A 16057-nucleotide genomic window follows, 5' to 3' on the forward strand; every position below is an offset into this window, starting at 1 on the left:
GCAAAAACCTGACAAGACAGACAAAACAGACCAAATAAAGTATTGAAAGAATTGCAGAGTAATAAAAAGAAAAAAGAGAGAGTGAAAAATGTGTTTCGTTTTGCATTCTACTTTCTCTTAAGTTTATTATCTTTTGTACTCTACATTGTTGTTTTCTGCTTTCTTTTCACTTCTTCCCTTTTCATTTTGTGCTTTCTTTTCATTCTTTCATTACGTTGATGTTTTCTGTTTTCTTTTTATTTTATTGTCTTTGGACCTCCACACTGTTGTTTTGCTTTTCATGGCTAAAAAATAAACTACTACTACTACTTCATATACTGAGAGAGTAAAAACCTGACAAGAACATTAAACTAGACATTTCATAACACAATTCTGAAAATAGAAATCATCGAATACTGTACCAGGTAATTTTCCTTTGGATACAAAATCTTGGACATCTTTCTGAAAGGCTTGTTCATACTGCTTTTGCTTGACTTTCAGCTGCTCTAGTTGAGATAATTCATATTGTTTAACTTTTGATAAGTGTTCAAGCTTCATGTCCTCTTTTAAATTGTCCAGGTCTTTGGATCGTCTTTCCCTGAAACATAAAAGAGAATTATGCTATATTCATATTTACAGTTTAGTTGACACTCATAACAGAATCAATAATAGGGAGAGAGAGAGATAGAGAGAGAGAGAGAGAGAGAGAGAGAGAGAGAGAGAGAGAGAGAGAGAGAGAGAGAGACAGAGAGTAATTTATTTATAACCTACTATATAAAGAGAAGTGGAGTAACATAAAAAAAAATTATTAAATCCAAATATTCCGCCAGGAACTAAATACATTTAACCTTCTCATTCAAACTATCCCTCTTTTTATTTGCCCTTGTACATAAAATCTAAAACGTTGCGGTCTTGTAGTACCGAATGTTATTTCAGAGTAAGAAACACTTCGACTTTAAGTAGTTCAAGCACTACTTAAGCTTACCAGAGCCCCGGGGGCGGGAATCTGCCTTCCCTGAAGTGGGATATAAAGATCTGCCTTCCCATCACTTTCTCGTAAAAATAGAAGAATAGGTCCTAAAACGACACTGTTTTCGTTCTGATCCCTCCCTTACCCCTAGGACAGTACCTCTCATACCCCGATGATTGGATCTATACTGCACATAAGTAATGAAGTTCATGAAGCAGTGGCAGTACTTTATTTTTTACCCACAAAACGCGAAAATGACCACAAAACTATAATGAAGTGAAAAGAAAAGAAAACAAACAAAAATGACTGCCAACACTGTGCAACAACAAAAAATCACTTAGCCAACTTTAGGAAGCTGAAGCGACCAGGAAGTTGGATTTTCAATTGTAGTGAGTAGTGAGAAGTGACCCATCCCCAAGGACATATAATATTTTTGGAACTTCTGTGCATTTTTTTTATCAAGTTCTAAAAAAAAACTACATAAAATACAAAAAAAAAAAAAAAAAAAATCAAAAATAGAAAAGAGGGTTATGCCCAGAAACAAAAATCTAAGTCTTCATACACAGAGCTTTATTAAGACCATTTATTTGAGATGGTATATGAATAAGGTAAAGCTCCACTAATTTACTATTTGAGTAGAATCGTGGTAAACGAAGGAAAAACTCACAGGGTCTAAAACATGCCACACGTAGGGTAATGCAATGACCTTTCCGAAATATAAGAGTAGTACCAGAAAGAAAAAATATAACTGTAGAGCCGAAAATGTGGCACAAACTACAAAGGCCCTTTCGATTATATCTTTCTCCATTGGCAAAATTCCCCACACACTACCCTTAGTTTCACACCACTCCATTTATCAGTAGAAGAGGAACCCAAGAAAATTCCCAGCCAATTCATTGAAACATAGCAAGGAAGAGAAATCTTTCCTGAATCTAAAGCGACTACTTACAGACTGCTAATATGACAATAAACTAGCAATTAAAAGGGTTAGTTGAGAAACTAATTGAAGCAAGATGCGACTTAAGCGTAAAGAGATTTTCAATTAGGCTCCTACGGCCACGTCTTAGTAGAATAGCGTTGTTAGCATATGCAATGTCTGACAAATCGACTTCACCACAAAACATTGAAACTGGCAAAGATCGTATAACAAGCTAATACACATTTAAATAGCGTATGGCAAACTCCTTTACAAACGGGAATTGGGTTTGAAAGCTCTTCTTTCAATTTTTCCGCACTTCAGTTCCAGAACACCAATTCCACAAAACTGACAGGGGCAATTTATTCACTCTAGATCAGTGGTTTCCAATCGATTTTGGGCCATACCCCACCAAGGCATTTCTGAAATACTGATACCCTCCCAGTGAGATTTAAAATTTGTTAACCCAAATTTTACGTGTATTTACCTGAAGGAAGCTTAAAAGCCCATTAGATAATTTTGGAGACCACACTGCCTTTCCATGACAATGAATAAAAGTTCAAAGAGGAATAAAATCCTTTTAATTAGCAGTGATGGTGATAACAGTGATATAAATTCACAAAAATACCAGATATTTCGGTAACATATACAGTGGCCGTCATCAGTAGTAAAACTAAAATAAAACACTTTAAAACAAAAGTTTATATACTAAATCAAATAACACTACATATTGTTTGAATCTCTAATTCTTTTCAAAGCAAAGGCGGAAGCTATTCTCTTTGACCTTCTTGGATTCGGTTCATTAGCGTTCAATGATATAACATTTGGACAAAGGTCAACTACATTGGGTGAATTGAATTTTACTCTGTCAGATTTTAATAAATAATCATAGATAGAGTCCAGCCCATATTCACCTGTATCCCGATTCAAAGAAATATTCTTGAATAAGATTTTCTTTATTTCCAAAATTTCACGAAAATTTTGCTTTAAACCCCGATCCCTAGAAATCAAAGAGACATTCTCGAACAAAATAAAATGGTCTGGAAAATTAAAAATGTGTTCTGAAAGGGCTGAAGTGAAATCTTCAGACTTAGAGTCTTGCTTTAAAGCCGAAGAAATAGAATCTTTGTGTTGTAATAATCTCATTTCCAAACTCTGGTTAGTACGTCCCACATATGAGCTTCCACAAATAAATGGGATCTGATAAACCGCACTTTGTTGCCCCAATGAAGTTAGATCCTTCCCAGAATTTAGAAAACTACCCAAAGTATTATTACTCTTTAAAGCTACCCTTAGACCATTGCTTTGTAAAACTCTTTTAAGTTTTTCACTTAGCCCAGGTACATATGGTAAGGAACAAAAAAAAATATCCTTCTCCCAAGTTGTCTCCAAGACTTCCTTAGAAATCTCTAGAAACCTTTTTCTTCCTTGTTGTTGAAAAAGTCTGGTTAATTAACCATCTGGATATATGTTACTTATCAGTATTTTCCTTAGAAAAGACAACTCCTCCTCAACAAATTTTGGAGAGCAAATACTAAAGATCCGATCAGTTAAAGAAATGATCAAAGCAATTTTTACTTGGCGAGCGTGACCGGAACTATAAGACAAGAATCTATTGTTATTTGTCGGTTTTCTGTAAATTTTAAAATCCAGACTATTTTGATTTTTCAAAAGAAGAACATCAAGGAAAGGAAGTTTCCCATTCTCTTCCAATTCAACTGTAAACTTTAAATCCCCCCCAAAAAAATTAATATGTTCAAAAAATCCTTTTAATTCCTCCTCCCCATAATTCCATACTGAAATAATGTCATCCATATACCGGCCCCAGAAAATATGTTTAAAAAAATATGAATCTAACGCAATTGTTTCAATATTCTCCACACAAATATTAGCTAATAAAGAGGATAAAGGGGCCCCCATAGGTAAGCCATTTATTTGTTCGAAATACTCCCCTCTAAATTGAAAAAAATAAGAGAATTTATTGCACAACCTTACTAAATACATAAGTACAGAAACTTCCAAATCTGTTTTGACACTAATCAAATCCAAATTTCTTAACAGCTTTCATTTTAGAGTAGTTTCGGCTAGTTTTACATCAATATTAGTGTAAACTGATATAATGTCGAAGCTTGAAAGCAAAGAATTCGAAGAAATTTCTACTTTTTTCAGTTTTTCAACCAAATTCGAAGAATTCTTAATAAACGAAATTTGTGTAGACAAAATTTGTTTACAGATTGACACCAACCATTTACTCAATACACTTGTTGGTGACCTTGAATTTGACACAATTGGTCGTAATGGTAAGTTAGGCTTATTAATTTAGGGAAGTCCATATAATTTAGGGCACAAGGAACTGCGTGGCAGGCATTTGTAATAGAGTTGAGGTGTAATTTTTCCTTCATCCTTTAAGCACTTCAATTTTTTCTTAAACTTATTTGTAAAAGAGTCTGTTGGATTATACGATAGTTTCTTGTATGTTTTTTCATCCTCTAGTAAACTTCTTAATTTTGATTCGTAGTCCTCAGTATTCATCACAACTGAAGTGTTACTCTTATCTGCTTTTGTAATGGTAATTGAACCATCCTTTTTCAAGTTTTTAAGAATTCTTATGTCTTTGACGGTCGTACTAGGAAATTTCGGTTTCAATACAAAATTAGACAGGGTTTTCACAGTAGAAGCTCTTACTAAGCTAACATCTTTTATTACATTTGCGTTTTTATGCAAAGATGTTTCTATTGAAGAGATAATGTCTTCCACGGGGACTTTATCTGGTTTAAAACAAAATTTCGGAGCCTTTTCAAGCACTGATTGTTCTTGTATCGTTAAAGTTCTTGATGAAAAATTAACCACACCTGGTCCAAGAATGGACGAAGGTATTACCGCATTATTTGTTGATAATTTCGAAATTACAAAAGCAGATAAGAGTAACACTTTAGTTGTGATGAATACTGAGGACTACGAATCAAAATTAAGAAGTTTACTAGAGGATGAAAAAACATACAAGAAACTATCGTATAATCCAACAGACTCTTTTACAAATAAGTTTAAGAAAGAATTGAAGTGCTTAAAGGATGAAGGAAAAATTACACCTCAACTCTATTACAAATGCCTGCCACGCAGTTCCTTGTGCCCTAAATTATATGGACTTCCCAAGATTCATGAGCCTAACCTACCATTACGACTAGTTGTGTAAAATACAAGGTCGCCAACAAGTGTTTTGAGCACATGGTTAGTGTCAATCTGTAAACCACTTGTCTAGACAAATTTTGTATATTAAGAATTCTTCTAATTTTGTTGAAAAACTGAAAAAAGTAGAAATTTCTTCGAGTTCTTTGATTTCAAGCTTCGACATTGTATCAATGTACACAAATATTGATGTAGAAGCAGCCGAAACTCTTCTAGAAGGAAAGCTCTTGAGAAATTTGGATTTGATGAGTGGCAAAAGCGATTTGGAAATTTCTGTAATTATGTATTTAGTAAGGTTGTGCAATATGTTTTCTTATTTTTTTTTCAATTCAGAGGAGAGTATTTCGAACAAATAAATGCTTGACCCATGGGGGCCCCTTTATCCCCTTTATTAGCTAATATTTGTGTGGGGAATATTGAAACAATTGCGTTGGACTCATATTTTTTAAAACATAGTTTCTGGGGCCGGTATATGGATGACATTATTTCAGTATGGGATTATGGGGAGGGGGAATTAAAAGGATTTTTGGAACATCTTAATTGTTTGGGAGAGGATTTAAAGTTTACTGTTGAATTGTAAGAGAATGGGAAACTTCATTTCCTTGATTTTCTTCTTTTGAAAAATCAAAATAGTCTTGATTTTAAAATTTACAGAAAACAGACAAATAACAATAAGATTTTTGTTTTATAGTCCCAGTCATACACACCAAGTAATAATTGGTTTGATAATTTCTATAACTCATCGGATCTTTAGTCTTTGATCTCCAACATTTGTCGAGGAGTTGTCTTTTCTAAGGAAAATACTAATAAGTAACATGTATCCAGAATGGTTAATTAACCAGACTTTTTCAAAAAGAAGAAAAAGGTTTCTAGAGATTTCTAAGGAAGTCTTAGAGACAACTCGGGAGAAGGAGGTTTTTTGTTCTTTACCATATGTACCCGGGCTAAGTGAAAAACTTAAAAGAATTTTACAAAGCAATGTTCTAAGGGTAGATTCAAATAGTAATAATACTTTGAGCAGTTATCTAAATTCTGGGAAGGATCTAACTTCATTGGGGAAACAAAGTGGGATTTATCAGATCCCATGTACTTGCGGAAGCTCATATGTGGGAGGTACTAACCAGAGTTTGGAAATGAGATTATTACAACACAAAGATTCTATTTCTTCGGCTTTAAAGCAAGATTCTAAGTCTGAAGATTTCACTTCAGCCCTTTCAGAACATATTTTTAATTTTCCAGACCATTTTATTTTGTTTGAGAATGTCTCTTTGATTTCTAGGGATCGGGGTTTAAAGCATAATTTTCGTGAAACTCTTGAAATAAAGAAAATCTTATTCAAGAATATTGCTTTGAATAGGGATACAGGTGAATATGGGCTGAACTCTATCTATGATAATTTATTAAAATCTGACAGAGTAAAGTTCAATTCACCCAATGTAGTTGACCTTTGTCCAAATGTTATATCATTGAACGCTAATGAACCGAATCCAAGAAGGTCAAAGAGAATAGCTTCCACCTTTGCATTGAAAAGAATTAGAGATTCAAACAATATGTAGTGTTAGTTGATTTAGTATAAAAACTTTTGTTTTAAAGTGTTTTATTTTAGTTTTACTACTGATGACGGTCACTGTATATGTGACCGAAATATCTGGTATTTTTGTGAATTTCTATCACTGTTATCATCATCACTGTCTATTAAAAGGATTTTATCCCTATTTGAACTTTTATTTAAAAGCCCATTAACTTGGTATCTTTTTTTCGGATCGTTCTCTAATATTTTACACTAATAAAAATATTATCTAAATATAATACCTTTCATAAAATTAATTAAAAAAAAAAATTTTTTCCACAAAGAAAAGTAAAGAACTCCATTAAACCATAAAATGAGCAAAAATGAAACCCAAAATGAACAGAAATTACAATAAATAACAGAGTCAAACTCAAAACGAGCAGATATAAACATGAGTTGGGCTCAAAACCGCTATGCCTTCCCAAGACCAGAACATAATTTGCACTTTACTGAGAAAATATAAATGTTTTTACTTTTATAACTTTAATAAATCAAATAATATTAACATTTTGATAACTAAATATCAGTATATGTATATTAAACTGACAATGCACATTCATTTGCACACATTCATTCATTCAATTTCCAATCAAATGAGCCCTTTTTGAAATTTCTACAACAACTTTCTATATAAACCTTACATGCCCCCAGGGCATAACTTACAACCCCTGCACTGAGGGCTCTTAGGGGGTTATCATTCTAAAAGACCAAATTTCCAGAATTTTCAACTACGTTGAACAAAATGGATGGCTCAAAAATTTGATTGGATACGTTTGGGGAAATAGTGGGCGTGAGAGGGGGGTTAGTTGCCCTTCAATCACTTTCGACTATCAAAAAGGGCACTAGCCCTTTCAATTTCCAATTGAATTAGCCCTTTTGAAGTTTCTACAACATCGCTTTCTATAAAAACCTTATATGTCCCCAGGGCATAACTTACAACCCTTGCTCTGAGGGCTGTGGGGGAAGGGTTGTCATCCTTAAAGACCGAATTTCCAAAACTTTCAACTACATTGAATAAAATGGATACCTAAAAATTTTCATTGGATGTGTTTGGGGAAAAGTTGGGCGTGAGAGGGTGGTTCGTTGCCCTCCAATCACTTTCAACTATTAAAAAGGGAACTAGCCCTTTGAATTTCTAATCAAATGAGCCCTTTTTCAAGTTTCTACGACAAAGATTTCAATAAACACCTTAGGGGAGACCAGCTCACCTTCACCACGGCCCAGGTTCGTCATTTCAAAATTACTCGAACACATAGTGTTCAAAACCCAGGAAACTTTGCCAATGGAAGAGCCATCTACTAGTGATACTTTATTAGTGCAGAGAATTTGCCTTCAGTTGTAAGTAAATCTTTTTTAAAATTGGTATTTTTTTTCCTGCAGAATGCTATATTTTATGTCTTAGAAAAAAAGCTATTCAAGAGCTATATTAAAAAATTTGGTAATTGTCTGTTACCTAATATATCTCTCAGTTTATGCTACCACTCTCCTCAAAATCATTTGGCACCATCTATCAAGAGTTACAGATTAGACCAAAACTTCATGTAGATGACCCTCTGCCCACGTTCGCCACAAATTTCCTGCTCAGGTTCGCCAGGCTAGGGTATGGCGAACCATGGCTGGTGAACCTGGGCTGGTGAGCTTTCATTTTGTTTTCATTGTAGTATTTTGTTATGTGTTGTTGTACTATTCTGTATTTTAGTAGTTCTATATTTTTCAGAAATATTGTGTATTTTACTAGTAAAATTCTGTATTTTACTAGCCCATCTAAATGAAGAGTTGTTACTGGCAATAATAATACGATAAAAACAATTGGATCGAGTCGATTTGCATGCCCAGAAGTTGCGACATTGATTCGAAATTTAAGAGTTTGTTATGTTCATGTAACATTCGACGAAGAATATTGAGACGAAATGTATTACCTTGAGGTTACTACGTAAAAAAGAGCTCTTGAAATTTTATTTGATCTTTCAAGCTCAGAACACATTATATTTCTGTCAAAAACAAACTGGACAATCCAACTAACATATTCTAAAGTTTTAAGTAGTCAATGTTGTTTCCTTGCCAAAATAAGTAAGTTATACATCATGACAAAAGACAAGGTTAAAAACTTTGAAAAATTTAAGACTGGACATGTAGGGTAAACTTCTTCTGCAAAAATCTTCAATGTTACATCAAGCATATTGGTGCACTATTCTGTATTTTATTAACAGTATATTTTCTTTTGTTTTCAGACATCGTGCGACCGCCAAAGCCTACTACAAAAAGGAAAAAAGGTACGACTGAACCAGAACTGCTTCTTGAAGCTGTGCTAGAAGTCATTGAGAAGCAAGTTCCAAAGGCAACAGCTTCGAGAAAATACCAGATTCCTCGTGGAACCTTACGAGATTATGTGAAAAGAATCAGCAAGAACGGGCTGGAGGTTAGAAGTTTGCCTCTCTCTTTTTTTTCACCACGATACGCCACTCGTAGAATTTTTACCGACGAACAAGAACGGGCTCTTGTCAAATACCTGCAAATAATATGCCATATGCATTATGGACTATCACCACTCGAGCTCCGTCAACTTTGTTACAAATACGCCACGTCGAAGCAGCTTAAAATTCCAGATTCATGGACTTGTGGTGAGAAAAATAAAGCTGCGGGAGAGGATTGGTATCGGGGGTTTATGCAGCGACACCCCGAGCTTACAATCCGACATGCAGAAGCTACCAGTCTGGGAAGGGCTACTGCCTTCAACCGCTTTACAGTTCAGCAGTTCTTTAACAATCTTCGGACTCTATTCGATCGTCACTGCTTTAGCCCAGAAAATATTTGGAACGTCGATGAGACAGTATTATCGACTGTTCACAAACCAGGCACTGTCATTGCTGAAAAGGGCCAAAGGCAAGTCGGAAAGGTAACGTCTGGCGAAAGAGGGCAGACTATCACGCTTAGTGTCTGTGTTAGCGCTATTGGAAATACTGTTCCTCCAATGATGATTTTTCCCAGAAAAACATGCCCTGATATCCTACTAAAGGGAGCTCCACCAGGGACCATTGGGTTCGGAAATGAAAAAGCTTCTGGATGGATGACGACCGAGCTCTTTGTCATATGGCTGAACCACTTTATTAGTCATGTAAAACCAACAAAATCAAAACCAGTTCTTCTTATTTTGGACAATCATATTACCAGATATTCTAGCGATCTGCTTGAGCTGGCTAAGGAGAACGGTGTTAATCTTTTAACCATGCCCCCACATACGACTCATAAACTGCAGCCTCTGAATCGCTCCGTTATGTTTCCAATTAAGGCATACTACAATCGAGAAGCCGCAGCTTTTATGGGCAGAAACAAATGCAAAACCATAGCCATTGCTAATGTTGAAGAAATTCTTGGCTCATCTTACTTCAAGGCTGTTACTCAAGAAAGCATAATCAGCGGGTTCCGCTGCACAGGAATTCATCCATTCAACCCAGAAATTTTTCAAGACCAGGAATACCTAAGTTCATCCGTTTCCGATAGACCAGAAGTATCACCACTGGCCCCTTTCAGCTCAGAAGGTAACTCTGCGCGATATTCAGAAGCACCATGTGCAAGTGAACCACCCCTGAGAGACTCGAGTCCAAAACAGCTGCCTGTTATAATGTCTGGTTCTGTTAACGATAGCTATTCAGAAATTATAGATTTTTTCCCATTGCTGAAAGGATTCCCCAGGAAGCAGAAAAGAAGAACTGCAAATAGAAAGAAAACAGAAATCCTAACAGATACACCAGTAAAAGAAAGAATTCAGCAAGAGGTGGAAAAGAAAAATAAGAAACAACAAGTGCTAGAAATGAAGAAACTAAGCAAGACAGTTGCGAAGCAATATAAATTTCCAAAAAGGAAGCTTTTTTGCGAAGCATTTGAGTATAAAAGCAGCTCTGAAGATTTTTTAGTTGATTCTGATTGTTGCAGTGACGAGAGTCTAATGTTGGCGATGTCGAGGCTGACACTGAAATAGCTGGAGAGACTACAGTCGGTGATTTCATTCTCACCGGAATCGATGGGAAAAGAAGCGGGAAAACAAACTATGTTGGGTCGGTGTTAGAAATCAATGATGATGATCTTGATGTCAAATTACTCAAAAAGGTTCAACTAGACAAGAGGGTTTATAGAGATGAACAGGCTTTTGTAGAGAGACAATTAGTGGAAATTAAACTTGATCAACCTGTCTGATGCGGAGGGACTAAAAGGCAGTAAGAAAAGCTGACATTTGGTGTTGATCTTTCCTCATACAATATAAAATGATCAGACAAATGTAATATGAGTTACCTGTATTAAATTTTCTTATACCAATAACTGATGAGTATTAAACATATTCTTAAATGAGAATGGCTCTTCTGATTTTTTTAAAAGTGGTTTTAAATGCTTGGCGAACCAGAACCGGGGGATGCCGAAGCTGTACGGGGGTCGTACAGGTTCGCCATATCTGACCAAGGTCATTGTTCTTTGAATTATGGCTATAACTGATAGGCTAAAAAGAATATCAAAATTTTGCTTGATGTCCTGAATGTGTAGGTACATTTTGGTTGGAAAAAGTTTACTGTAGGTTGACAAGCATAGTAGAAAAAAATTATTTTCTAAAAAAGTGATGAACGTGGGCGGGTCTCCCCTATATGCCCCCAGGGCATAACTTATAACCCTTGCCCTGAAGACTGTGGGGGAGTGTCCTGCTCAAAGCTATAATTTCAAGAACTTACAATTACGTTGAACAAAATGGCTATCTCAAAATTTTGATTGGATGTGTTTGGGGAAATGGTGGGCGTGAGAGGGTTGTTACTTGCCTTCCAATCACTTTCGACTATTAAAAAGGGCACTAGCCATTCCAATTTCCAATCGAATGAGCTCTTTTCGAAGTTTCTACGACAACTCCTTCGATACGAAGTGCCCTGGTATGGAAGAAGAAAAAAAAATAATAATACATTGTGCCAACATCATTCTTTACTTAGGCAGCGCTATTGCACTGCCTATGATGTATATCGTCATTGCAATACTATCATGTATCTTTTTTGCTCTTTCAATGCATATAAATGTGACGTCATTCACATCAATTTTTTTTTCAAAATAAAGATTCCAAAGTACAGTCAGCCGAAGGGTGCATATCCTCCCCATGAACCACCAAAATATTGCCATGTCCCACCGGGGAGGGGGGGAGAGCCTGCGCCCCGAGTTGGGAATCACGGCTCTAGATGAAGCAAGGCAATGTAGGACAATGAACAATTTTATCAAACACTCAGGAGATATCCATAGTTAGAATCTTTCCATGTAATCCCTGATTCCCAACGTGGGGCAATTGCCCCGCCAGTGGGGCACGGTCAAATTTTTGCGGGTCATGGGCAGGACCTGCATCCTTTGACTGACATATAATCTAGAGCCTTAATTTAAAAAAAACATATTTCATGTGAATGACGTCAAATTCATATGCATTTAAAGAGCAAAAAAAGATATATGATTTCATTAGTACAAAGTATTCCTAGAGGACGACCCAAACAAAGATACCAAGTTAATGGCCTTTGAAGTTTCCTTCATGCAAAACGCAAAATCTTGAATAAAAAGATCTAAATATCCCGAGGGGGGCATCAGAATTTTAAGAATGCCTAGTTGTGGCACGGCCTAAAATCGGATGGGAGCTACTGATGTAACCTATCTGAAACCCAGTAGCTGCTAAATTTTTGTCCAGGTGCTTATTACTCGATACTGAAATACAAATTTAGCAGATCTTCCAATACAAAGCAGGACGTCCCCGAATTGGATGGAAAGAGGTCGTAAGAAAGACTTCAAAGGAAATTTAAAAGAGTAAAGCTTTAAATAGATTGAGATGGAGAAAGAGCATACGCAGTTGTGTTGGCCTCAGGTGGCTTGGGCCTGCAGTAAGTTGTTAGTAGTAGAAGCAGTATTAGTAAATACACATTTTGGAAATGCTCAGTTCCGAATAACAATTTTTTTTTTATTCCTATATTCACGGTGCCAGGTACTTAAAGGTATCTGATGCATTCGAAAATACCACAGCAAGGAAGTGGCTTCCTTGAACACCGAATACTCCCCTACTGAATGTAACTATAGCAATGACAGTGGAAATTATATCAATCAAATAATACCTATGAATTATGAATTGCACTTTCGCATCAAGTATTTTCTTTTCTGTTTCCTGCTCTTCAATCAAGTCTTCAAGCAGCATCAAATTTTCTTCCACTTCTTCTACCAAATTGGTAATATTAGCTGAAATAATAAGTTCGTCATATTTTAGATTTTGTATTTTCAAGAATACCATTTAAAGTAAAAATACATCACAATTGTTTTTCAACAGTGACACAAGATAAAAAAACATATTTCTTGAAGAGTCAATAATCAATGATTGTGGTCACATAAAGTTCAGTATTTCAGTTAGCGCTTTAGATGGTTAAAACATGGTTATATTTTTAGTTACGTCTTTTTTAAATCTGAATAATCGCAGTAGTTAGTTAAATGTTGGAGGCTCAGTGAAAGGAACCTCTTTTATTTACCCCTTTACATTACTTTGTCTTATTACAAACACACCAGGAAAGCGCTATTACATCATTACAAACCTGTCCCAGTTAGCAACCGGTGGCCCCGATTTATAAAAATTTAGGGGAGGGGGCAAAGAAATTTTTTTATTTTCTACAATTATCGCATTCATTTTCTAAAATAATCCCAGTCATCGTGAGCAAACTATTCAAAATTAAAAATGTGGAAGGAAGATCGAGATTCAAGCTTTGATTAATAATGAAAGGCTCTCTGGGAAATTTTTTATAAATTTTCAAAAAAAAAAATCCATTTTTGTCAAAAAAAGCTTTTTTTTTTAATTTAGGGAGGACACTTAATTCCCTCCCTTCCCAAGAGACTGCCCTGCAAGCAACTGTATTGAACTAAATAATAACTGAAGTCAAGATCAACACTACGTTTTAGGCTATTATTTTCTTCTTCTTCTTCTTTTTTCAGGGGTTCCTTTAAACTGGTCTTGCGGAAAATACCACTTCATCCCACCCCTTGTGCACAAATACTCAATCCTAAACATTTTCTCCTAGGCATATTCAAAGCAAACATTAGTTTGTCCTGGCAAACCACCTAACCATGAGAGAAAATTATACAGAAGTGTAGGAATAGACGAATTTCTATGTCGACAAGGCCATCTCCAGGGTTTTGATAGAGGGTTTGACCCCCCCCCCCAAAAAAAAAAAAATATTTGTCCAACTCGTAAAAACGTAACCAAAATGAATATAACCAAATTTTTTATACATTTTTTAAGTTTTTCTTGTAATCCCCCCCATAAAAAATCCTATATAAGTTCTTGTATGTCGATACCGACTTTCCCAAACAATAAATGCCAGGCTTCCGCTTCTTATCAGACAAACAAATCCAGTTAAAACAAATATATCCAACAACAGGTTTTATTAACAAAATAGATACATTATAAATACAATACAAAAAAAAACATGTTTCTCCACTAAACAGGTTGTTCGTTTGTTATTAAACGTGTCCTCCAACAGATTGTAACTCGTATGAAAATTCAGGAGCTTAAGGGGTAAAAGAAATACAAATTATGTAAAATGATACCCTAAATATCAAGCTAACAAAGGTCAACCCCGTGAAAAAAGAATGGGAATGAAAAGAAAAAATCAAAAGAAAAGGGAAAAATCAAGACAAAATGAGATGCAAGTTAAAAAAAAAGGAAAATTAAGAAAATGCTTTAGTTTAGTGGAGGTACAAATTCATCAAAGATTTTAATTGAATGGGGGTAAAAAAACGAGACGTAATTTAAATAGGACAAGATCTTTATGCAATAAAAGACAGATTAAGATTATGGGGCAAGATCAACTAATGAAAAGCTAAACTGCGTCGATATCTTTCTGTGCGGGTATAGATTGGGGATTATAGAAGGACTTGGAACTAACTAGCTGAGTATGTCTGACTTGGACAGGATTTTAAGACGAATGGAAAATATCTTGAAATCCGCATTTGGTCAACAGGCTTTTGCAAAGCGCAAATAAAGGTTAGCCTTTCTGTTTTTATAAAGGTATTAGCTCAGCCCTTTTTACAAGGCTATGATAATGCATTTTCCCCATTTTTACAGATGGTTTTTATGACACGCTTTAGAACTGACTCGATTTGTTTGGGGTGCCCATTAGATCAGCGAATTCCATAGGATTCCAAAAACCATTTTAAAATTTCAAATCTGTTTCATAGAAAATCCCTTTCCCAACGAGTCGTGGAAATTTGAAGTAAAACTTTTTTTTAAATTACGTGCGAAATCTACAAAAAATCGAAAATGCTAATTTTTTCTCATTAGCCAGATTTTTAAAAAAGCACATTTTAAAACTTTTGGTTACTATGACCTGTTTTGAGCCCTTTTAGCCCATTAAGGGCTCAAAATGCAATTGCCCCAGAAGCGATTACTAAATTGTGCAAGAGCATAGAAAAAGGCATCTATGCATTTCAATCCTAGCTAAATAATGTTGTTAACTACAAATTTACCTAAACTTTACCACAAGGGGATTGGGTTATTATAGCCTACTCAACAAACTGGGTAATTATGCCTATTATTAGGGGGTTATTATACTAAATAATCTACTTACCTGAGAAAAATGATAAAGATCATTTTTAGTCTATTGTATTGCATGTGATCAAGCTTAAAAAGAACAGAAATCACCACAAACAGAGAGGGACTACCACCTATTTAAACACCCTAAGGTCTAGAGAGTCGCTTGCACTTTGCTGGAAACAAAGTATGCACTGACTAATCTATCTTTTTCATTACGAAACTGAAAAATAAAGTTAATTGCACTACAAATTTGCTCTCGATTTGTTTTTACCTGAATGAATTGCCTTGCTTCGTGTCCTTTTTCTTCAGTCCTGGTTGGACTTCCTTGAAGCAATGATACTAGGACTGTTTATTTTGTATTGTAGTTTTAATGATCGCGCATGTTATTGTAAGTCTTATTTTATATTTTCATATGTACTTTGCTGAGAACGGCCCTTGGATATAGAGCCGAAATATTCGTTAAATGATAAAATTTTCACTGTCTTAGATTAATTCCTCATGGTTTTAACTGCTTTTGTTGGTCTATTAAAATTACAATGGAGTGAAGCAATATATATTTTTGCTTATGTATACATGACGCAAAACTAAAGAATAACATGATTATTATGCTAATGTGTAATTTAGATATTTCAGAGTATGTGTAATAAAACACGCCTTGTTTTTACTGAATTAAGTGACTACGTAATTAAAGCAAAAATAATTACTGGGTGGAAAGCTGGCTAAAGCAAAAGCAGGGAAGAGTTTCCGAGGTAAGAGAGGACGAAAATGAAGCACACAAAATCTGCAGTTAAAAAGCATACGACACCAAGCATCAAAACAAATCAAAAATTAAAATTATGCACAAAGAAACCTGCGGTT

The 16057-nt window shown here is 35.2% G+C and overlaps 2 protein-coding genes across 2 annotated transcripts in view; one reads left to right on the forward strand and one right to left on the reverse strand.

Annotated features, from left to right (window-relative positions):
- The window catches only part of Dysb (dystrobrevin binding protein dysbindin), a 59282-nt gene that overhangs the window by 15930 nt on the left and 27295 nt on the right, over positions 1-16057 (reverse strand). The window contains exons 3-4 of the mRNA XM_089097041.1: positions 12738-12858; positions 402-577 (exon numbers count right to left, since the gene is read on the reverse strand). Of these exons, the coding sequence (XP_088953167.1) occupies positions 402-577; positions 12738-12858 (297 nt within the window). The remainder of the gene's footprint in view (positions 1-401; positions 578-12737; positions 12859-16057) is intronic.
- On the forward strand, positions 8926-10600 carry LOC148946561 (uncharacterized). The gene has a single exon (XM_089097104.1). The coding sequence runs from the start codon at positions 9149-9151 to the stop codon at positions 10598-10600; it is 1452 nt and encodes a 483-aa protein (XP_088953230.1). The 5' UTR covers positions 8926-9148.

This window comes from Artemia sp. Qi Xiang Cuo, chromosome 11 (assembly GCF_049724085.1).
Source record: "Artemia sp. Qi Xiang Cuo chromosome 11, ASM4972408v1, whole genome shotgun sequence".
In the NCBI taxonomy this organism is placed as follows: Eukaryota; Metazoa; Arthropoda; class Branchiopoda; order Anostraca; family Artemiidae; genus Artemia; species Artemia sp. Qi Xiang Cuo.